This window comes from Boleophthalmus pectinirostris, unplaced genomic scaffold, assembly GCF_026225935.1.
Source record: "Boleophthalmus pectinirostris isolate CB_2022bp ecotype Guang Dong unplaced genomic scaffold, ASM2622593v1 HiC_scaffold_23, whole genome shotgun sequence".
In the NCBI taxonomy this organism is placed as follows: domain Eukaryota; kingdom Metazoa; phylum Chordata; class Actinopteri; order Gobiiformes; family Gobiidae; genus Boleophthalmus; species Boleophthalmus pectinirostris.
In genome coordinates, this window is record NW_026571207.1 from 21,890,004 (window position 1) to 21,914,547 (window position 24,544).

The following is a 24,544-nucleotide window of genomic DNA, read 5'->3' on the forward strand; positions in this document are numbered from 1 at the left end:
TTTGCTTATGTGTTGATGCTTCTCAGTGCCAGGCGATGTTGAGGTAAATTTAATTTGGCAAACAAAGTGGGGAATTGAGGAAAATTCATAGTCTTTCTGATTTGGTTTAGTGAGTGGCAGACTACCACTGCTAGCTGTTGGTGCCTTTCAACACAGACGAGTGAAGTGTCCCAAATAAAATACTCTTTCAGTCTTTGTAAGGATTTCTAACCCGAGCAGCCAATATTCCACTGGATAGAAAAGAGAGGAACAGCCAATATTCACACATATATAAGAGGTCATTTACACAGCATTGTTACTTTTGGCACATTGATTTTAAGATTATAATCATCTTTTTTGCAAATATTGCATGTCCCTGTACAACAACATTGACAAAAATACTCTGAGGGTGGAGCTTTTATGAACTTGCAAGGCATAAAAATGTAAATTTAACCAGTCCTCTAAACTCCAAAGGAAAAAACAACAACTGTTGAAAAAAGAACAGTAGTCATTCCAACTTTGAGGGTAAAATACATATAGGTCTGATATGTCGTCATTACAAAATGGTCCCATCTTGTGTTTTCAAGATGTCTTGGGCTTAATATTGGCTCATTTGCGGTTGGTTTCCCTCTTGAAATGAGCCAGGCAGTGTATGAAGGACAGCAACAACAGGACATCCATATTCTGCATACAAAAACAGATGGGGAGGGGGTGTGTAGATGTCACTTAATGCATTTGTGTAAATAGCTACATCTTTAGGGAAATGGGGGAAAATACAGAATTGAGGGGTGCTAGTTCTGCTGAGAAAATATCAAAACAAAGTTCCTCCAAAAAGGCGACAAAACTGTTATCAAGGCTTAATCTTGTTTTTCTTTTCAGACAAAATAAAAACAAACAACTATAGGAACAAACAAAGCAGAAACAACAAAAGCAAGAAAAATGCAGCCATGGTCGTTTCAAATCTCAATCAAGCTCGACACAATCACTCGATAGGTAGTTTGCAAAGTACAAGAAAGTTTTTCATGCAGATATTAATTTCTTCTTCAGGGGGTCAAAGGAAGTGGGAGTAGTCAGGGAAAGGAAACGTAGTAGTCATGCAGCTCTGGCATAGCGTTGGTGTAGGTATGCATTGGGAGGAAGTTTGAGCAGGTACTGGAGGGAGAGTGAGAGGGGGTGCGACAGCCGCTGATAAGAAAATATTACCTCAGTTTCTCAAAAGAGGTCATCAGAGCTATGTCCTTATTTGGGTCTCTCTCAGCTCGCTTCCCCTTCAGTGTTTCAATGCGAGGGAACTTGGCACTGGTCTTATGGCGGTACAGTTTTTTGTGTGCGGGACCAGGGTTAATAAAGTTGGGTTTGTCAAACATGTTGCAACCAAGAGCGAGCTGAGGGAAAAGCGGGTGGGAGGCATTGAACTTAGCTTGGTTTTTACCCCCTTTGCCCCCTGACTTTCTGCCTCGACCAGCCCCAGCAAGCACCGCTCCTTTCTTTTTCAGGTCGGCCTCAGTGCCCGCCAGGATTTGGAGTGTTTTGAGGTTGAGACTATTGGCCTCAGGGGGCATGCAAGCCTCAGACATGGGGTCCCACAGTGGCTCTATAGAGGCCATCATGAACCTCTGGACTTCTGCCATCCCAGAGACGATATTTGACAGAATATTGGATGGCTCCTCAAACTCTCTCTGGTCATCCCCCACCAGACTGTTGCCCTCGGACCAGCCTGTTCCAGACCAGTCCCCGGTGCTGCTTTCTGTCAGGCCTGCCCCCTCTGCTTGGTTCTTCGCTGCCTTACCCTCTAGCATGGCCTTTATCTTTTTTGTGGAACGTGAGCTCTGTTTAGAGGTTTTGACCTTGTCAGACTTAGGAGCTCTAGGGGTGCGGGCTTTCTTTGGGCTCTGTCCTGCAGGCTGCTTGTAGTTACCTTTTCTCTTTGACTTTATACTTTTGGCACCTGTCTGTTCTTCAAATTCTTCCCCTGGCATCTCTTTTTTGTCCAGGTCCAGGACGTCCTGACTGCTGAAGTTGTGCAAAGAGAACTGTCTGTCCTCTGTTGGATAGGTGTTTGTTGTGTGCTCTTGTTGCTGCATAACTTCACAGTTCCACTTTACATCTCTATTACAGTCCATATTAATGTCGTTCACATCCTGATATTCTCCACCATTTCCAGGAATCTTCATTTCTCTGCCCACCACCTGCGGGGAAAGGTTTGGAGTCTCAGGAGGAGACAGTTCAGATAGTGACGAGTGTCTGAACTTGTCAGGGGTGAAGTTGGAGATATCCAGCAGGTCGGAAGATTCCCTGAGCGGGGTTAGAGCATCCACACTTTGCTGAATCACCACTTTAGGACTGCAGTGAGCCAGGAAAGTGTCTCGTCCCTCCTCCTCCTGCTCGCGCTCACAGGACTTGAGGCTCAGGGAGCTGTAATTGCTAGAGGACGCTGACAGGGAGCCCACTGAGTCATAGCTGATGAGTCTGCCATTGTCTGTGCAGAGAGAGCCTCTCTGGTATTGCACCTGGCCCTCTACGCAGGCTGACTGACACACTTGCAGATCTGCCCCAGGCTGCAAGCCAGCCTCAGTCAGGTAGCTCTTGTCATAAACCAGCCTGTCAGCCTGTGGGCTCAGCTGGGTGTAGTTAGACACTGGCAGGTTGTCATTCAGTGGCACAGCGGCAGGGAAGTTGTTGGGTAAGATTGGAGTCTCGGGGGTCTCGGGCCCAAAGCTCTGGCTGTGACTTGCACAGAGCTGTGGGTGCCACACGGGAGTGAAGCTGGAGCAGTTTTGTGGAGACTGCTGGAGCTCTGACTCCGAGGGAGGGGACAGGACACAGCTCTGTGCGAGCTGCAGAGAGGAGAACTGCTTCTCCTCTAAGGACAGCCCCAGAGGATACTGCTGCCTGGAGGACTGCTGGGGGAAATAGGGGAGGCTGGTGGCAGCAGAGGAGTCTGTGGCATCTAACAGGGTCTGCAGGTAGCCCCCCGGGATGACAGGGACACCCGCCTCTGCCTCGTCTGTAGAAGAGGCTTTGTCAGGGGAGCATGAGGACGAAACAAAGGGGAATTTCTCTTCTCGGGATGTTTGAGCTGTGCTGCTATTATCAGGGAAATTGGGTTTGACTGTAGCTGAGCTCTTCGCTTCCTCCAGCTGAGCAGTGAGCTGCTCTGCCTGTGCTTCTACAGCACAGGCATCCGATTCATTTGTCATGCTCCTCCCCTCCTCTCCTTCTGCCTCTTTCATTTTCAAGCTCCTCAGCCTAGCTTCACTTTTGAATTTTCTTATCCTGATTGTTTTATTTGGTCCCAATCGCCTCCTCTCTCTCTCCTCTCTCACCTGGGAGCGGCTCTTGGCTGTGACTGTGTATGTGATAGGGCTTGTGTCTATTGTGGCTGTGAGGTCTGGTGCTGCTATTATTCCCGCCAGTATGGGGGTGACACGTCCCTGGCCCTGATCAGAGAGACAGGAGCCCTGTGCAGTTACTGATTGCTCCACAGCATGAATTCTCTGAACCTTAAGCCTGTTTGCTATCTTGTATTTCCTTTTGAGATGACTAGAATTAAAAAGACGATGGCGTCCATTTAGATGAAAACCACATTGTTGTTTATCTCTGCCAGCCAGCTTAAGCTGTTCCTGTCTCTCTCTTTGCTTCTGCTGCCAGAATTCCTTCAGTGGAGCGAGTGTCTTATATTTGTTTACCGTGTCTGCATCTAAGCTCACAGTAGCATCTACTGGGGCCAGCTTGCCCAGCTTCACTGACATGAGCCTCTCTCCCTTAAACCTGTTAATTATGATGTACTTAATCACAACTGGAGGCTCTTTACGACAGGATTTCCGTCGCTTTTTGGGACACCAGTCTACATCCTCCTCCTCTTTCTGACCTGCAGGACCTTTCTCTTTTTTCTCAGCATTTTTCTCACTTTCTAATGAATCAACATCATATAAGTAATCATCACTGTACCTAACCTTTCTCTTAGAGCGTAAGCCATAATTAAGAGGGTTCGATGGGCTAAGAAAACTTGAATGACCCTTTTTATATTTTCCTTCTTGCAGCGTGTCAGAGGAAGAGGCCGTGCATGAGCTGTCGTCACTGAACTCCCCTGATTCCTCTGTGGAATTGAAGTCCATTAGGTAGTTCACTTTGGGAGTGGACATGGGGGACCCCTGGGACCCATCAAGAGGGCTCCTACCACTGCAGTCCCCCAGCTTGGCTTCCTGTACGGACTCCAGTATAAGTTCATCACTTTTAGGCTCATCGGCACTCCTCCTCAAAACTGCTGCAGCCTCCTCTTTTTTGGCACAATTGGCCAGGACACTTGGGAAAAAGTTAAACTGGGTCTCCTCTTGGAGCACATTTGTTTTTTCCCTCATGTTATCCTGGAAAGACTCGTAACGAATCTTTAGAGAACAAACATCACTGCTTAAAGTAGAGTCATCATCTTCATCATCAAAGAGGTTGTCAACATCTTCTTCAGAGAAGAGATTGACAGACAGTTCATTTTTTGAACAAAGGTCGAGCAATTCCATCTTGCTCTCGCTGATGAAGGACTCAAAATAGCCCCAGTCCTGGCCTGCATTAGCCAAGAGTACCTCCTCTCCACTCACTTTATCTAACAACAGTCCTTCGTACAGGTTCTTAGCTGTTGCCTCATCCTCTGGGTCGTCACAATCCTCTGTTGTCTTATTTCCATCTGCCCTCTTGCCCTCACCTGAGGCCTTAGGCAGAGGGAAGTTAAGTAGCTGGTCAGAGAGGAGCTGTTCTCCGTAGTGACTCACAGCCTCCCCCGCATGGCTCAGGCACTGAATGTTGATGTTGTTTATGTCAGAGAAGTCCTCCCGGCTCACATCGCCTATCCGCAGCCCTGTGTCTGCATCAGGGCCTGCAGTGTGCTCGTGCAGTGGGTTGGCTATGGGGGCAGAGTCAGCAGCGTCGCGTGTCTCTATGAAGCAGCCGATGCAGGTGCGTGCTGGCTGCAGCAGACACTCCTCTGTGAGCGTGGGGGCACCTCCGGGCTCCATCATGGCAGCAGTCATAGAAAGAGCAGCAGGGACAGGGACTTTACTTTTCTGGGACTGTCCTGACAGGCCCCAGGAGCTGAGAGCAGATGTGGAGGGGGGAGTGGGGTTTAGGTGGGGGGTCACACTTGGAGCGTCATGAGTGGAGGGGCAGGTGGGGGGTGCTGTCAGGCTCAGGGAGGACTCAGTGCCCAGGGGCAGGGGTGGGGACGCTGCAGTCCTCTGGTGCGCTGGACCCCCTTGTGAAGTGGCAGGTGGAGATGGAGGGAGTGCAGCAGCATCAACAAGTCCACACAGACTCAGATCACCACTCTGCTCACATACCCCTGCACAGAAACACACACATTTCACACTTTTAGAGAAAAGCTTTAACAAATGTCAAAGTTTAATTTCATTGTCTCTGTTCTGGAGTTTTACTGACATTTCTTCAACACTGCTCAAAACATTTAGCGACAATTAACCCACTCTCACTCAAAATGTCAATTTCAGATGCCAACTTTAGATGGTAATTATTCTGGTTTGGCTTAAAGTTAAGTGATTTTAGCATGGGCAGGTTGTAAAATGGTAGCTTTAGAGTAATTGATAAAAAGACAACCGCCAATGCTATTTAACAATTATACAAATCAAAAGGGCATACGCACTGCATTTGCTAGTCATCTCTAGTTTAAACTAGAAATAAACACATTTCCTCCCTTTTCCGATAAACCACAATAAAACTACACAAATGCAAGTGTGAGAAAGAAATGCATTAATTATGCACAGGTCAATTGTGACAATATCTTAATCAGTTGAAGATGTGCAACAATCAAACCCCACAGAAGCAGGTTGTAGCAGCAGGCTCATAGCTTTGTTTGCTCTGTATAATTAGACGAGAGCAGCCGAGGCAGGTACGTTACACATGGGACATGGCAGCCCCATATGTTGGAGACTGAATCACCAATATCATCTACACCTGCCTTCTCATACACTGAACAAACTGCTACTACCTCTCATAATCAGACAGAACTAAATACAAAAAATATCATAAACAGGCAATGTAGTGTGCAGTGCTATTACTTTTAACTTCATGATGTGTGTCATCTAATTAAGCTATTCCTAAAATCCTTTACTGATTAAATGGTCTACAAACACACAGAACCTTCCACATAGAACAACAACAACAAAAAACCAAGCAGTGGCATGCGATTGTGCCACTGCCATCTCTAATGAAGAATCCCTCCAGAGAAATAGATCTCTTTTTCCTCTCAGTCAGAAAACTGTTAGCAGCGAGTTGTCAGGGGCTGCAGGAGCATCACAGCGAGGCGTTAGAATCAGCTCTCTGTGTCTGTGAGCCCAAATGACCCCGAGCTAAAGCGTGTTAGTGGCACACGCTCAGTCAGCACTGAGACAGGACAACCAAGTCAGACAAAGGCCTATGATTAACATTTACTTGTGTAATTTGTTGATTACATTTTCACTAGTTTCATACATAATCTGCTTTCAATACTTTATTTTTATCTTTATCATGTTGTAATTTTTATATGTTATTACATTTCTTTGTTTATTTTAGGGAAAGAGGTGAATTTGTTTTCTTTTTTACCTTTTGTCTTTTATGCGCGATTTTAAACAATAATAAAATACAGTTAGTACGACAGCAGTTGACTAAATATTTGTAACTAAGTATAAGTTACAATAATTCTACCAAAGAGGAAGAAAAAAACACTTCTCTTGTTGCCTTAAGCTTGAATGAAATAGTTTGGCATGTAATCTGGTGAAAAAATAACATTACACTAATACCAGCATTAAGTGTTAATTGCTGAGAAACACAAAACCCATTATAAGAAATGTGCATCCCCTGAGGATTTACAAATAGATAAACAAGTATCTCTGGTTTGCACCGTGCACGCTCACAAACTCGTGCACGCTGTAGTGACAGAGTGAGAGTATTGGCTCGGGGGTATGGTGTTATGGAGAGGCCATCTGTCTCCAGCTGGACCATTAGCTCCTCAGCTGTTCAGAGTGTGCCACAGATCAGGCAGACAGATCAGGCAGGTATACACACACATGGGCCCTTACAGTCATGACAAATCCAGCTTGACATCAGAGGTCAAAGGGCATCTGCAGCCTCATATACACTAACATGCCGCTTAGAGTGTCATATCTATTGGTACAGATTCTGCGCAATATATAGAGAATTTATTGTTATTGCAATATCAACAGAGCCATCACAATATCCCCCCTCTCTTTCTTTCTGTCTCTGCCCTTTCTGTCTCACTATCTCTCAGATATTTAGCCTGTTATTGCATCTATACACTATATTAAGGGGCTATGATTCCAATAATGTATTAAATTGGGTCTATAAAATGTATACCAAATTATTGTCAATCATATCCGTTACAATGTTAAGATTTATTACACATTATTTTAGATTTAGCTCTGCCCTAATATCTACCGTATCTGAGTTGGCAAGCCTTCACAATAAACAGTCATAAATTCGCTGCCAAATTTTCATTTCTCACTTGCAGAAAAATCACAGCCCATCTCCTGTTCAAAGCCTCACACATCAACATGACACAGTTGTAGTCGTGTCTCTACGGTGAGCCCTCTTGGTTGGACTCGACCGGAGCCTGGATGTGACACTGCGAGTATGCCCAGTCTGCGAGAAGCATATGGAGGGACCCTGGCTGCTGGCAGGTGGTGCTGATCTTCTGATGATCCCAGGACCCTGCCAAACGCTGCAATGCTAGACAGCTCCTCCACTGCCAAACCAGACCCGACTAGACTGGACCAGTTGCATTCGGGTCTGTGGACTCTGTGGACTCTGGTTTAGCTGCAGTGAGCGTGCTCTACAGTGCCAGGTGGAGTTGTGTGGTAAAATGACATGGATATGAGAGCAGAAGCCCAAAGAACTGCACCTGCTACACTGAATACACAGGAAAAATGACCAAGATTTGGATTTCAGGTATCATGTTTTTTAAATATTGCATTTCTCACAATCACAAAATCTACATTTTCCTTGACCTTACGTCTTTGTTACAAGGTCTATTTTCTTGGTGAATGGCATGTTTGTTAGAGTCGATTAATTCTACAGATACTTAAAGGTCTTACATTAAACATAATTTAAATTGTGAGCTTTAAGTCATGTTAGAATGGTGTTACCTCATCAAAAACATAAGCAGAGTAGTGTTTTGGTTCATTCACAAATGTTTGAATAATCCTGATGTATAAGTCTGTGTACAGCTCCAAAGATCAAAATGCTCTGTTCCTCATTGTGATGCCATGTAGTGGTAGTTTCAAGTTAACAGGGACTTTTCACCTTAGTAGAGACTGGTAAGTACAGGGTTGAAATCATCCAAATGGAGCTTAAAAACCCAGTGGAGCATTTACTACTGCAAAACATCACAAAGTGGAATGTTTTCCATTTGAGAAGAAAACTAAACTAAACCTAAATATGCAGGATTTGTGGGTTAAACATGTGTCAGTTAAACAAAACAACTCCAGATATGTTTTTGATGAGGAAACAACATCATAACATTGATCAGAAAACATTGTTATGTGAGCCCTTTAACAGTTATAACAATCCATGATGATGCCAATGGTCAGTTAAGTCAATGTTCTGATTAGCTGTTGCATATTAATTGCTGAATTATTTATTTATTTATTATTCTCTACCTGCCATTCAACATTTTCTGTCAGTTGTCGGTCTTTATGTGTGTGAGTGCCAATGAGGCAAAGTCTACTCTTTTTAATTCCTGGTTTGCGTGCCTCTTCCTCTTATTCAGTCTCTCATTTTAAACTCATGATATTATCCCTATCCTATCTCATCCTTGTTACAGGCTATAACCTCCATAAACTGCCACCCTAGCTGCAGTAGAGACCAGGCACCTCAGGCGTTTGCTGTCCTGGCTGCAGATGTGCTTGCTATTGCTCTATCTTCACTATATGACATTTTGTGAATGGTGGGGGGAAATCAATCCGGCCAGCACAGGATGTTCATAATAAGTGGTGAGTAAGTGCGGCATGATTCATCGCTGGTCTCTTCGGAGCGCAGGCAATGGAGCCGGCCTCACCTCTGATACTGCAGCTTTTTATACATTACTCTCCTTTCTTTTATTATCATACCCTCCCTCTTCCCCTCTCCTTTTCTCTCTGTCTCTCTCCCTCTCTCCTTCCACTGGCTGCCACAAGAAAGACTAAGCTGCATCTACTCAGCATGACCACAGCTCAAATAAGATAAACCGTAACCAGAGATTATGGAGGCAAACTATAGGGGGCAGCAGGTAATGGCAAAAGACATACACTATTCTCCTTAACAACTGTGGCACTGATACAGGCCCATTGTAAAGCAGGAGAATTCAGGTGATAAAGCAGTTTATGAAGAGATGTCAAGAGATGCCTTTAATGTGACAATGGCTCTAAAAGATATGCAGTTTCTTTTCAATTTTTCTCTTAATGGTAGTAATGCATTTCACGTCCTTGATAATCTTTTTCAAGAGCTTAAACCTGAAGATAAAACATTAATTAAAAGTTCTGCCACAAGTTCTAATGCTATTTACCTTTTAAGGCACACGCTGACAGAGCATTTAATTAAACTATAATTTCACCTGGTATTACTTCAGTTGTATGCTTTATTATGTTGATTTTTTTACCTGTGATTTGTGCAGAGTTAGCAGTCTGTGATTTTGAGGTCTTCACGATCAATGTGAGACTGCTGTCGGTTAACACGTCCATCAATACAAGCTGGAGCTGCTCTTCCTACGCATCATTTTGACTGTCTCACCTGTGGAGGGTAGAGAGGAGACAGAGGTTAGTACAATAGAAATATTCACAGTTCAGGATAGTACAGTTAACTTTAGAGTATTGTAACTAGGCCTGTCATGATAATTACTAAATCAACTTATAATTAAAACAACTTTTGTGCAGTTTATAGTAGGGAGTTAAAGTTAAGCTATTAAAGCTCTAATAATTAACACATATTTGAACTCTATTTCATTGTGCTATGTATGTATTACTCATGATTTATTTAAGGTATTTATTTAAGATAATGTTCAGTTGTTCTGGGGTTTACTAGGGTTATCATGTATTGTTCCAGTGTGTTCCAGTGTTTTTTGTAGTAATATATCACACTTGTGATTGGTAACACTGTGTGGTTGGTTTACAGAAATCACTGAAATCAAATCTCTTTTTTCTTGCTGCTGATAACAGATATGTATCGTAGATTAATTTAAACTTTGCAAACTGAGAAAGTACACAAAGCATCTGGAGCTGAGATTGCTATAGCAACTGTAGGCCATTCTCTCCTATTTTAAGCTTCGTTACACATTTATAGCAAGAGTTGTTAACCTGTGCAAACCTTACATAGGTGGCTCTAAGCATATTTGTTTGTCGTAATTAACTGACTCCATTCGTGGTGTTCAGTGGCGTTAAGACAGAAATATGTCAATGGTCTATAATTTTAAATGCAGCAGGGGAAATGGGGTGTATATTGAGAGATATGCTCCAAAAAAATCCAAACTTTTTTTTTTACTTAAAACTAAGAATACTGATACAATTCAAAACAATACTTGACAATTAATTCTGATATCACAACAATTTCAAAATGTGTTAGTATTACCATAGGTCTTATAGTAGTTCTGATATAGGTTTTTTTTATATCAGTTAGTATCTGGTAACCCTGATATAACATCCTGTACTGTCCCTGATTCAGTGTTTAGTGATTCATCTTGAGTTTTATGTGAAAGCTCCTACTATCAGGCTTAGACTTAGATTTAGACTTTGACAAACTATTGACCCACAAGGGAAATTACTTAAACACGGTAGCTCACACATCAAGAGAAAGAGAAAAAATATAAATGGTAATAATAAATTCTAAATAAGTAGCAAAAATAGCAAGAGACTGGTGTCAAATAACGCATAATTATATAAAGGCTTGGGACAGGTACAATGAGTTACCCCCTGTGGCCGGATTAAGACACAGTACAACTATAAAACACACTTGTGCTTGGCCCCTGGGTTGCCTATATTGTTTTCTCTTCTTCCTGTCTTCAGCTCCATCTCGGGGAGAGACGGGGGAGCAGAGAGATGACAAACGAGGTGGGGGAGGGGATCTAATAACCTCTGCTTGTGCCATGAAAGGGTGAGGAGCGGGAGATTAAGCCCCACAATAAGACAAAGGTAGAGTGCAGCTGACTATAAGAAACAACTTCTGCTCTTTCGACCCATTTCTTTGTAAATGTCATTAGCTGCTCACTGACCGCAGAGGAGAGCTACCTGACGGGCACCCTGCTTTAGGTTACACACAAGAAGCAGATCAGTGGGTAATTACCTTATGAGGCGTTGAATGTGCTCATGTGTGCAGCAGGTACAAGAGGCCTGCAGCGCCACAGCCTTAATCTCAACCTGCTCTTCAACCCAAAACTGACATGCTGAGAAAGGCAAGATTTGATCTTATTTGGTATTATGAGTGCATTTTGGGGTGGGGTTGCTTTTTCTATAATGAAACAATTAACTGTTGTGGACAGAATCTCACTTGCAGAACAATCACAGCTCATCTCCTGTTCAAAGCCTGACACAGCAGTATGACACGGTTGTAGCATAAAACCTGAGTTCTAATAACTTGGTTTGCAAATTTGACTTTGATATGTGATTTTTCCATGAGCCACCATCAGAATCCCCTCATTTTTTACTCTGTGGAAGTGGAATGCTTCCAGACTAAAGGATATGTAATAATATGTAATATATATAATACTATGTCTCACTATTTCCAAGAGGTACTTACTGAAGGAAGACAAAAATATGCTGCACCATCTTTTAAAATGGCACTTTTCAAATAAAATCTTTCACAGGTCACCTCTTGCACCCATATATTGATTGAAATCACATGTTCTCTCTAACAAAAGCTGGTTGAATTTTGTTTAGTTCCTCCTGACCCAGGTGACCCAGTTGAGTCCTGTTTTCTAAATGCAGCATTCCTCTCACAGGAGCAGCCCATTAAAAGGAGCTGCTGAGCAGTGCATGTCCCCACAGCGCCAGTGACAGTTGGACTATAGAGGACCAGCCAAAACCTCAGCACCCAGAGCACAGTGTGTGCATCCACAATGTTTATGGCCAAATGTATGTGTTGGACAGAAGCCCCAAGGCTGTGGCCAAAGCATCCAGGAATCAACAGTGCATAAGAAGTACTCCACACACACCGGAGAGAGAGAGCAGGAGAGGGAGAGAGGGGGAGAGACAAAGGGAGAGATTGAGAATAGAGAGAGAAGGGGAGCAGAGAGAGGCTGAAAGAGGGGAGAGAGGAATGGGGAGAAACAAAGGGAGAGGGGAGAGAGGGGGAAGCAGAGAGAGGGGGAGAGAGGAATGGGGAGAAACAAAAGGAGAGAGGAGAGAGAGAGGGAGAAGCAGAGAGAGGGGGAGAGAGGAATGGAGGGACACAAAGAAAGAGAGAGAGGAGAGTAAGGGGGAAAAGAAGAGAGAGATGGGAGAGAGGCAGAGAGAGAATAGGGAAAGGGAGAAAAACAGAGGGAGAGAGCAAAAGCTCAAATGCTTTTATTTTGCACATTATTTATTGTCCAGCCTCAGAGTGTCCTCAGCAGACTGCAGGAGAGTGCACAGACATTGGAGCAAGGAGCACATCATAAACCTGGTGCCATGAGTACAGTGTGCTAAGACCTGCCGCAGTCACTGTGGCCAAATGAGAAGGTTGTTAAAATACAAACAATATCACTGCTACAACTTCTAAACAAATACTTATATTTTCAAACAATAAACATTCAAATGCATTAAAAACTATAATAGTAGCTGTTTTCTTCAATCTGCCCCAGGACATCTATGGCTGCTGTCAGTCTCAATGTTAAGTGCTTTGGGGATCTTGAAATGCACTATATAAATCTGAGGCATTAGTGTGAGAGAATTCATTATGAACTTAATAATATCTAATTATAATCAAACCTTGATTGTGCATACTACAGCAATGTATAAGATCATGCATAATAATTTTACATGTAACTCTTTAGTGCCCACCTCTGACAGGTTTGTGCCAGCCCTGATTCATATCCACATCATTAGCACTCCACTGAGGACTTGGGTATTTAACTCTACTAGAAGAAACCACTGTTTAAACACTAACATTAATGGCCATGTAAACACTGCATACTCGTATAGAGGCTTGGGCAGGTGTAGAAAAATGACAGCAATACCCTGGTGACCCTGCCATTGTTCCTGCCTGTTCAGTGGGGTCTCTTTGTGCACAATGAGGTACAGAAAATGCAGCAGGAGGGGGGGAAAGACAAACAGAATGATTAGGATTTGATTTCGGCCTTTTTCAATCCACCCCTCCACCTCCACAACGTGTTAATGTGCAAGCTGGATAACAAGATAAGAACATGTTTACCACGCTCTATATGGAACTTATCAGCAGCAACAATCTAATTCCTCCAAGCCCTCTTCCCAGGTCGCCATTTTTTATTTATTTTCCCTGCAATGCCTCTCGATTTGATTGCGTTTCCCTCCAGTGAAGAGCGATGGCTGCAAAGGGATTGGTTGTAATTGTAGGAAAATACAAATCAAGGTGCACTACTGTACGAGCTACTGGAGTATATGTGCTTACAAAAGGCCCATTGTGTGGAAGCTAGGGACAAAAAGGCAGTGGATACACAGCAGACAAACAGCACTGCACCACAGGGACCTGGGCTGATCCAAACAGACAACAGGCAAAATGGGGACTCCACTTTTCAACACAGGTGTATGGTTACAGTCTGACTCTAAGGGGTTTCAGCAGAGAGACCAGGTCAGAAATGGAGGTATGCAGTAAATAGGCTATATACTAATCCATCGGTTTCAGAATAGCAATTAATAATTAAAAATATATATCTTTTGAATGGGAAGAAGTCCTAAAAATGTTGCAGATAACAGGGAGCTACAACCCATAACTATTATTATTAATTAAGAAAGAGACAACAATTTTCATTAGGCTCCTGGTAGTTTCAGTGGCTGCACCTGACTTTTTTCCAAGTAGTTGAGCAAAATATGTTTTGTACAGTACAGATAATTGTAAAAACTGCACTTAACGCTTTAACTAAGAAGTGCACTGTTAGCATGTTATTTAATGTTAGCTTTACTGTGATGGTCTGCAGTCTGGACTCTGGAAATAGTCAAAAGTGTTTAGATCTTGTGATGAATAATTAGGATGCTAGGAATGTGTTCAGAAAGTGAGGAATAACTTTTGACAGCTGCAAACCGTTTAAAATAACTAAGTAATGAACCAGTTTTGTTTTTCATGTTTTAAAAAATCTGGTACAGTGCCAAGTGTATTTTGGTTAATTTACCTGATTTGCCATAAAACTATTTTTGTGCTGTGTTTAGATCAATTTTACACTAATCATGATTCATCTAAATGTAATATCAGCCAACCAAATGACAGGAGACAGGTACGAACAGGTACACCTATAATGGGTCTAGACAACTTATTTCAAAAGCCAAATACAGATTTACTCATTGTTCAAGCTGTGTGCATCCTGTCATGTGTAGTTATGAGTAGACAATGTGGACTCAGCACTGGTGGAAGTAATTATGTACAAATACAATGTTTTATAATACAGTTTCTTTACGACTCATGCTCATGTCAAAGAGGTGCAGTGTGTTAAAAAGTTGATTGTATGGCAGTGACTACACTCTTCATCACAACATTTCTATTTTTATTATTTTAAACCAATCAGACAAATTAGTTATACCAAATAATCTTAAATTGCTAAATAAATGACCAAAGTTCAGGAGTACAGTAGTGATTTGAATAGTGTGTAACTGTATATTTAAAATCCCCCTCTTTGTTATAATAACTGACTGATTAGTGTAGTGATGCCATGATGCTGCTCTTTCTTTGCTTCAGTTAGGTTTTCCCTTTCCTCCTCCTCCTCCTCTTCCTCCTCTCCTCTTCCTCTTTCACAAACATGAGCATTGTTCTACTGAAGGTCAACAGCCATCCTCACTGCTGATATGTCACTGCTCTCCTCCTCTGAGGGCCTGACACATCCAGCCCACTGCAGACGCATGAGTCTAGCAGATAAAACATGTATCATCGCCACCTCATAACTTCGGGGAAATTTTTCATCTTTTGGTAAATATCCGAGGGCTATGTGGCAAAGAGATTGGTTATTATAGACAGATTTAGCAGATGTTCATTTGAAATACAGTTACATTTGTAATTTTTATTTAAGAAAAAAAAGCACATTAACTTTATCTTGGATCTGGACTCAAACTTATGTTTCATGTTGCTGTTTATAGTAGAGGCTAAAACTGTGTCCAGTAATAAACCAATGTGCATTTTTAAATTCACTCAAAAGCATTTGTCAGAAAAATCCAAGTGATCCACAACCCAGGTACTAATTGCTACTAAAGCTAGTTACTCATGTGAACATAGCATTAATGTGCAGCACAGATTCAAATTCTTGACATTATTCATCTGGAATAGCTCTCACTGAAAGTGATCAGTAAGTTGCTGAAAATTTAAATAAACTATTAAAGCTGTTTGGACAAAGTGTCACAACAGAGGATAAAATTTTAGAGAAAAGCACATTCCATCTAAATGCACAAAGAGCCTCCATGTAGGTTTTTGAAAACTAAATAGTTCATAATTTTTATTTAATTTTTTCTTATTTATGTCCATTGATGTTGCTATGTTTGTTTTGGATTGCTGCCCTGTCATTGGACTGGTCAGAGAGTTGCACTCACACATTTTTTATATTGTCCATAATTAAACCGTAATAAAAAAAAATCCATAATTAAACCATAATTAAAATGTGTATTGTCCAAACTTCTAACCCAAGATCTTCTGGCCACACAGCCTTATGTCTCCCTTTGGCTGGCCCTATCTCACAATAACCCAAAACAAACAAGCCAATACCACTCTCTCCTTGTAGCAGCTGAGGATTCTTTCAATGATTCTGTCCCACAAGTACAGCCCAAAATCCCCCTTCTTATCGGTATATCTTAATTCACGATGCTTCTACCTGCGCCTGGCCTTGTGCACATCTTCTGTCAGCTGTTTGCCTCTGTATTTGATCAAACCCCTCACCCCAAAATCTCTGACACGGCCACACCGATCTCAGAGATACACTATCCACTCCAGATAATCATTGTCAATCATGGCCCGCTTAAGAGCCCGGGAAGCGTCTGATAGGTGGAGATTCACTGTGGATCAGGATTAGAGTAGGATTTTTATCAGCGCTGCACAAACCAGCAGAGGTGATGTGAACGATTAGAGATGCTGTTAACTCTCAGACACTGGCAGCTTTCAGCGCCCGCACAGAAACTACATTTTAAACTGTAAGCTAAAGGTTGTTACTATTTTGTAAGTAGAGAGTTGGATATATTGTTGTTTGGAAGATATACAAAATAGTGCTGGGAATCACAGGGTGCTACATGAGTCAATACACAATACTACTACTAACACACAGGCCTGTCATAACACATTTTGAAGTACAATATATATTGCTATTGAGATGTATTGAGATAAATGGTAATACTGAAATTATATATATATATATATATATATATATATATATATATATATATATATATATATATATATATATATATATATATATATATATATATAAAATATTTTATGCCACTAATAAAATTAAAATAAAGAAATATGATCCCAGTAAAATCATTGTTAAATATATGATATCAATAAAAGGCCTGGGCTGCAAAACATAAATAGCCGAATGAAGCAAGAATTAGCCATAGAAGTGACTTATTTAACCCTCTACAGATCAAATCCTTGTGCATGACAACAAAAATAATCTCCTCAATTTTGCAAAGAAAAAGTCCCCACAATAAATATTGAGCCCCAAAATATATTGTTTCAGCTTTCATATACTGAGCCATTGAAAAGTTGTAGTAATTATTGTGACTGGCCTACTAATACTCACAATAATATATCACGATATGGCAATAAATGTGATAATCATTAGATTGCACATACTCTGCAATAAATCCTTGTTATAAAGCGAACAAGTAGCCTATTTGCAACAGTGGCAATAGTAAATATTCTGACTGCTTTATAATAAATATAAACAAGAAACTAAATTGTAATGCCGCTATCATCAAAATATGCTCATGTATTGATACAGCAATTTGATTTATTGATACTCTATGAAATAATTAAGCATTTAACTAATAAACTAATTAAATATCATGATATCTAGATTTTTTGGCACACCACTCAATGCAAAATATTGTCTACAAAAAGTGAATATTCAAAATATACTAAAGGATCTCAAAAAAAGTGTAGTGCCATCTCTCAAACAATCGACCCACCATGACATGTAATGCCTACAGGAAGGTATTAACTACTTAACTATAAGATTTCTGTTATAATTATTCATTTTTCAACACAGGATAATGTACAATTACATCTGCTCAAGAAAAATCATTCTAAAGAATTTCTGCGTCTAAATTAATTTCTTTTTAAAGTTAATCCAACATCAGAACATTAATTATATCTTCTGAAACTAAACTATAAATGAAAAAACAAAAAAAATAAATAAAACTTTTATTAAAAATAGCAGTACTCTGAGGTTTCTATAGCGACAACTTGGTGTAACTCCCTCCTCTGGTGCTGGTGTTTTCAGGGTTGTATGCAAGAATATAAATAGTTGGCCTATACTAGGTTGACAGACGGCACAGTATAGACTAGAGGAAGTGGATGGGAGTTTCATCAGTCTGCAGTATGTGGGTGAATTGGTTATTAATTATATGTATCTTAATCTTCCCAAAGAACTCACTGTAAATGTCCATGGTTTAGAGCTCGAGATAGAACATGTAAAGGTTCAATATTACGCAACATTGACTCTTGTGAGCTTTGTTGCCTCATCATAAACATACCTGTGGTGTGTTTCCTGAGGTGTGTTTTTGTCTCATTCACACATCTTTGAGTAATCCTGCATTATAAGTCTATCTACATCTCCCAAGCTCAAAATGCTCTGTCCTACCGTGTGATGTCATGAAGCAGTTGTTTTCAAGTTAACAGCTCCTTTTACCTTTTGTTCAGTAGAGATTCCAATTCCAGGCTGAAATCAACTAATTAATTTTAGTGAAGGAGTATGGAGTTTAGACACACAGTGGAGCACTTCCTGTTTTACCACATGACATCAAAAGGAGCGTTTTCAGTTTGAGAGAATAACTCATCCTAAATATGCAGGGTTTATGTGTTAAATGTGTGAATGAAACAAAACACAACTCCAGGTCTGTTTTTAATGAGGAAACAACATTATAACATAGATCAGAAAATAGCATAATATGGGCCATTTAAAAGCAACCACTATTGACTAAATGTTTGTAGCAGCAGTGCAAAACATCCATAAAGACGCTTTAGCCAAAACAACAAAACTGAGTGAATAACTTTGGAAATAACATTGGTGAATTTCATAGGTGAGTGAAACAGTGCCCTACTCAGATGTGACTTTATTCAGGCAATTTATTGTCTTCAAGCTTTTATTTTTAAGGCAAACTAGAGGGACCTATCAAATAAGTCATTCACAATATTATAATTATTTTTCTTTTCTCCATTAGATACCACATCATGTCTGCTCCTCCCACTCCCCCTGTGACACAGACATGCTCCTCCTGTGTGCAAATGCAAAATACAGAAGTACTGCAGACTAAATTGACATGAATGTAGTCCACAGAGCAGGAGAAGAGCCGGAGACAGCATGCAGATATCACCTGGATCTGCTGTTTGTAAAGGTCTTAAGCAGTGGTTACGATTGGACTGCTTTATTATGGAGAAAAGTAAAACAATCACAATTAATAGAAACAAAATGTAAATCATGGTTCATTAAAAAAAATATTCTGTATTGTCAAAAGCTAGCATGCAGAGAAATAAAATAGTCTTAATATCATTAGTAATGTTTTGTAATTCATGTTTTAAAACCACCGTAAATTTGTGACTTGTGTCTTCTTCCATGTTTTATTGGGCAAAACGAGCATCCATCGTTCAGAAGAGGATTAAATTAATTTGTTTAGCTTTTTGTTTGTTTTGTTAATTTATCTTAATCTTGGTAAAAAGCGAATAAATGCACGACCTAAGCTCCAGTGCTGTAGTGCATGTATACAAACTAATGGTGGTAGAACTAAAGGTTGAAGCAGCTGTTAAAGTTGTAGTAGAGTAATTGTACTACATGAATTAGCAGCAATAACATTTGTTTCCCTTGTATGATTCGTCAGGTTTTAAATTCTATACAACCAACAGTTTACCTTTATGCTCCATGGCAACATGTACAAAACTCAATCCAGTGAAGAAGGCCATTAATGAAAACAAATAACTTAGACCTTTTATGTGATTTTTCTTCAAGCTGCACTTCATAAGGACAACCCATTGGCACTGCAGAGATTTCAGGGCTCATGCAACAAGAGCTTCTATGTCTTCCAGACTATACAAAAATACATCCACTTTTGTTCAATTGCACACTTTGTACCGATGTAGAGCAGCTGTATTATGCCAAGAACTGTCACATTTTAAAGTAACATTTTTTAGCTTATTCTACATCCTGGAAGCACAAGATAAACAAAAATAACAAAAGATCAAATAGAAGATGGAAAAAATACTTTGAAATGCTATGGTTTGTCAGTGCTGTAAGAAATTGGGAAAGAAAGGAGGAAAAATGATCTTCTCACTTTCACTATGCAGATTTGGGTTTTGGTGATCAAGTAAACAAAATGTTGCTGGGCTGTAGGGCTATCCTGTATCAACTTTAAACATAGTTTTTATAAGCAAATATGTACCTTTATGTAGGTCTATAAAAGCTAATTATTTCATCCACATTGTTACAGTTGAAAAGGTAATTTGCTTTTTTGTTACATGACCTCTGTAACATGATTAGTTGCGTATAATATACAGTGTAGACCTACAATATATGTATCTTGTCATATCTTATCAGTGCACAGCCTTGGCCCTCACTGTTCAAAACCGTTTCAACAGAAGTCATAAGATTGGATTGCATTTTCTTTAAGGTCATGTTAAACGGCCCCATGTTAATGCATCAGTTGCTGTAATTTACTAAAGGACAATTTCTTCAGGTTAACTGCTTCCATTAAATGCCAAAGATGTCACTTGGAAAGAAAACAAAACAATGCTGCCAATTCAAGATTCACTCTGTTTAATCCATTGTAAATTAATCTATTTTACAACTGCGTATAGAAACACAATTTGGGTGCGTAACAAGCTTGGTGCTGGCTGTGAAATCAACTGCAGCTACTGCTGCTATTGGCATGTTTGTGTTTATATTTGCATAAGTCAAAAGCAGAATTAGGAGAAGAAAAGAAAAGGGAAGGTCAGGAGGGAGCATTGAGACAGAGGAAGATAATAATGATGTGCCTTAAAAGACTGCGGCTGCCGTGTGTGCGATTTACAATCAGGCTTCATTTAGACGCATGTTACTGAAGAGCATCTAAAGCCAGGCTCTTGTCTAAAACAAAAGGCTGATGGGGTTTAAAAGGGGGCCAGTGCCCTGTGAGTGAATGGCAGAGAGAAGAATGGCAATAAGGCCGGCAGTAGGGGAGGTGTTAAAAGTTGATTAGGTTGTTAAAGGTCACGTAGTCAGGCCTCATCAGCTGTCCCAATGGAGCAGGAGAAAGCAGCTCCGGGGCACGGCACTGCTGGTAATGAGACACAAGCTATGGCATCCATGCTAACATGGATGTAGCACTCTTGCTTCTTATTGTACATGAAAGTCCACACAATTTAATATCTGCATGAGGAAACAATAACAATCACATCATGTAATTAAATAGTGATGTTATCGGTGGATCTTATAGTATAAGGGTAAATGCTCTGTTCATTTATCCACAAAGCACACAATGATAACAGACCCTGTGTGGGTGGAGCCAGTATAATTGGCTCATTCATGCTATCGTCCACATTCAGCAAATCCAGGATGCCACACATGTTCAAACCCATAGGAATAATCATCACAATTTCAACTAAAGCCAAAGATCACTGTTAACCTTGTTACCAAATAACTGTTATACAAATATACTATATCGTATAACCAATAGATGCATAATGTAGACAAATTAACAACAACAATAATGATCATAATTATTATTATGTTGACATATGTAAATATTTTGTAAACTCTTGACATTAATGTTCATGCACTAATCTTTTAATGTGGTTATTTTCACCCAGTGCAGTTATGGCCTGAAGCGGCTGTAACAAGTACAGAATCTGTACCCAGGCCAAATTACGTTGGTCCATGAAGAAGAAATGAGATATCAGAGGACTGTACACAGTAAGGCTGTCACATACGCAGCACACTAAACGTCTACATTCATTTGCACAGAGCGGTTATTGGTCCACCCACCGCTCTTGAAGGGTCAGAGTCTTGAAACGCACTGTGTTTTAATGAGGCATACAAGCAGTTCAGTGCACACACATATTCACCATAGACATATTGCAAACAGTGCTCCCACTCACTTACAGTTTAAAAAGATGCTGATGTATGAGTAACTGCTGATAAATACAGAAAAGCAGCCACCCCCAACAAACATGGAGCTAAAACTACCAGAGACCACCCCCTTTGACGCACCCGAGCAAAGCCAACGTCAAATAATCTTTATCGCAATAGAAAAGGTCAGCCAACTGGATTACAATTATCATATTTTCAACAGGTTCATTTATTAGCACTCTGCTTCATTTGCTTTGCAGAATCTAAATGAGGCAGTCAGGGCAGGGGGGGGGGCATTACGCTGCAGTGATCAGTGCTAATACAGTGACATAATGTCCTGCAGGTTTACAAGCTCGCAACAGCACTCCGTCAATGCCTGCTTCTGCCACAACAAAGCCTGTCAGACACATTATTGGCAAAAGCGATCAATATTTTTTATTACCACAACTTGTTCCACGTCTCTCGCATAAGCGCCAGAATAATTGACATTTATGCAATTTTCAGGGCCAGTGCTTTTCTGTGTTCTGTTCAGGGTTTTATCCACTGAATAAATGTGTGTGCATGTGTGTGCGCTTCTCCATAAAAGTGAACAGGCAGCAAGGTCTCGCTGTGCTCATGACATGCAGGAACAGCTAGGTGTCTTACTGTGCACAAATGACTAACATTATGTGAATTACAAAGTGTACGCTGTGTCTTTGTCTGCTCATAACTTAATTCTGAACTCTTCCTATGCGGCTTTTAAAGGTGAAGTTGAACAGCTAAAGGGCAATAGATGAAAAAATTATGATGGTTGCTGTGACTCTGCCTTTCAAAGTAGCCAATCACAGGAATAAAAGAAGCAACACATGTGCCACTGTAACCATTTTTAATTCTGGGTGTTCCAGCCTTGACATGCATAGACCTGCCCACTGCAAACAGGCAGGGGATGAGAAAATTCACAGTCTGTATCAGCAATGGCTGCAACCACCATCAATGTATGATCAATGCAGCAGTGCACCTATGGGAGGCATGTTCCATTAGGAGTGTGGGTCAATGTGTTGGCCAACAGATAGGGTCGCTTTATTTCCCTGACTCTTGTCCCTAGACCTATAGCACACATGCTTGATTAGCTGCCCTGCGTGGCTCCATTGATGTGTATCAGTGCTCACCCTGGAGTCCTATCAGTCAGCTATGTGCACTGGGCACACAGGAACAAATAACCTTTGACATCCACACTCTGACCTCGGGTGACCCACAGTTAATTAGGAGTGTGTGTGTTTACCAAACATTTGTTCTGCACAAATATCTATAAGCTTTTAAAAGTGTGTGATATTTTGGTAAGTAAGGACCTGGTGCATAAACAGGCAAAAATAATGAGAGTAAGTTTGCAGCATTTGAGCTGTGAGACGAGCCAAATGTAAATAATTATTAGGCTTCACTTAACTATTGTCTACAAATGTAATATTTGTCATGTTGAGTCCATTTGTCACCACACACAGAGCATCACAAAGTCAGAAGAGAGAGTGTGAAAACACATGCAACACAAAAGGCAGTAATTAATGGAATGACCTCTGAACAGTGCAGCACAGCAGCCTGCTTTCATCACACTCAAACACATGCGCGCACACACACTCAAATAGCACGGCTGTCTGGAGCTGCTGGAACCTGCCAATTATTCTGTACTTTACTGGACCGTCGCTGCATCAGAGGTGTGATTGGAATAACAACCATTCTCCGAACTAGGCAATTCTCTATTCCCTGTAGGGCAGCTCTGAACCAGCAGGGGGAAAACCAAGGCAGCACGATGAGATGCCAGTGACACAGAAGAAGAGGTATAAGGCAGAGGAAAGGAGCATGCAGGAAAATGCAAAAAAACAAAAGAATTACATGATGACAGAGAAATGGGAGGAGAGGAAGAGTGAGCAGGGGCTCCCTGGCAACATGCGGTGCAAAGCTGCCTGAGTGACACTCACTGTGATACCCCCCCACCCCCCACCTCCGGGGAAATAACCCCCTTAATCCAGCATGCTCTTTCAGATAGACAAGATCCCCTTCTTCTCTCAGCACGGATATGAAACGCTCCCCCTTGTGATTCAAACACTGGGTATGAGCGATGGAAATCGAATAGACAACAATGTGACGTAGTGCTGCTGGAGAAAGACATCATGCTCAGGCTGCTTATTCCCTGTCACACAAGGAGACACAAGTCATTGGTTAAAACTGGAGGAAGTGGACTGCAATTGGCTGTTTTTTGGGAGGTGGCGTTACAATGGCTGCAGAGCCACAACAGCGAATGAAGACAGGTGGGTGAGACAGGCAGAGCTATCAGTGCATTTAGAGTCATGAAACAAGTATTTTGACAAGTTTACATAAGTGTTATACGATAAACGTGCAATAATGTTTATTGACATGGTAAATACATATGTGATATTGAGATGGCTTTGAATAAAATCATCTTCTTTGCCAAAAGCATCACTGGACTGAAAGAAAGTTCACACTGAAAAGAGGTTATTGTGCAGCCCAATAATTAATTAAAAAACAGCTATTGCAGAAAATTCTCGCTCTATTTCAGCTGATTTAATGCTTATAGTCCTTTGGTAATAATCCTTTGCATAAGCTCACACACAATGTGACAAATGCTCAGAGACAGAGTTAATTAACAGTATACAGGGCTGGACCAAGCGCCGAATCAATAAAGTCAAGGCGGGCCCGCTCGCAGCAGGCCGAGCAGCAGGACCACGAACCACGCAGCCTTTTCACTGTGAGCTAGGGGAGGTCTTTTCTCTCCATACTGGTAAATCACTCCACTGCCATGGTGCTTGGTACACAGAGCGGACAGCAGAGCTCGGCCGACACAGTGTGATATTATATTAGCATTACAAAGGCTTTCCCACCATCTGTGACATGCACTGGAAAAAAAAAATCACTTTTCTCTTTCCAAGCCCTTAGTGCTGATGTTTCCATAGGTTTAGTGATTGATGGGAGACTGGCTTCAGATGACAAACAGTACATGCATTTATTATAACCTTTCTAAAATGCATGGTACAGTACCAGACCATCATTACTGACTGTGCTTTAGAGATGTTAACTCAGAGTCAAGATAGGTCTGCTTTGAAGAAACAAAACTTTGGCTTCTTAACTTATGCTCTACTA

General features: G+C 41.0%; 1 protein-coding gene across 1 annotated transcript in view; it reads right to left on the reverse strand.

Moving 5' to 3' along the window:
* Positions 1-1,056: 1,056 nt before the first annotated feature.
* The window catches only part of nexmifb (neurite extension and migration factor b), a 54,403-nt gene continuing 30,915 nt past the window's right edge, over positions 1,057-24,544 (reverse strand). The window contains exons 2-3 of the mRNA XM_020927868.2: positions 9,614-9,744; positions 1,057-5,311 (exon numbers count right to left, since the gene is read on the reverse strand). Coding sequence (XP_020783527.1) covers positions 1,179-5,311; positions 9,614-9,695 — 4,215 coding nt within the window. The 5' untranslated portion in view covers positions 9,696-9,744 and the 3' untranslated portion in view covers positions 1,057-1,178. The remainder of the gene's footprint in view (positions 5,312-9,613; positions 9,745-24,544) is intronic.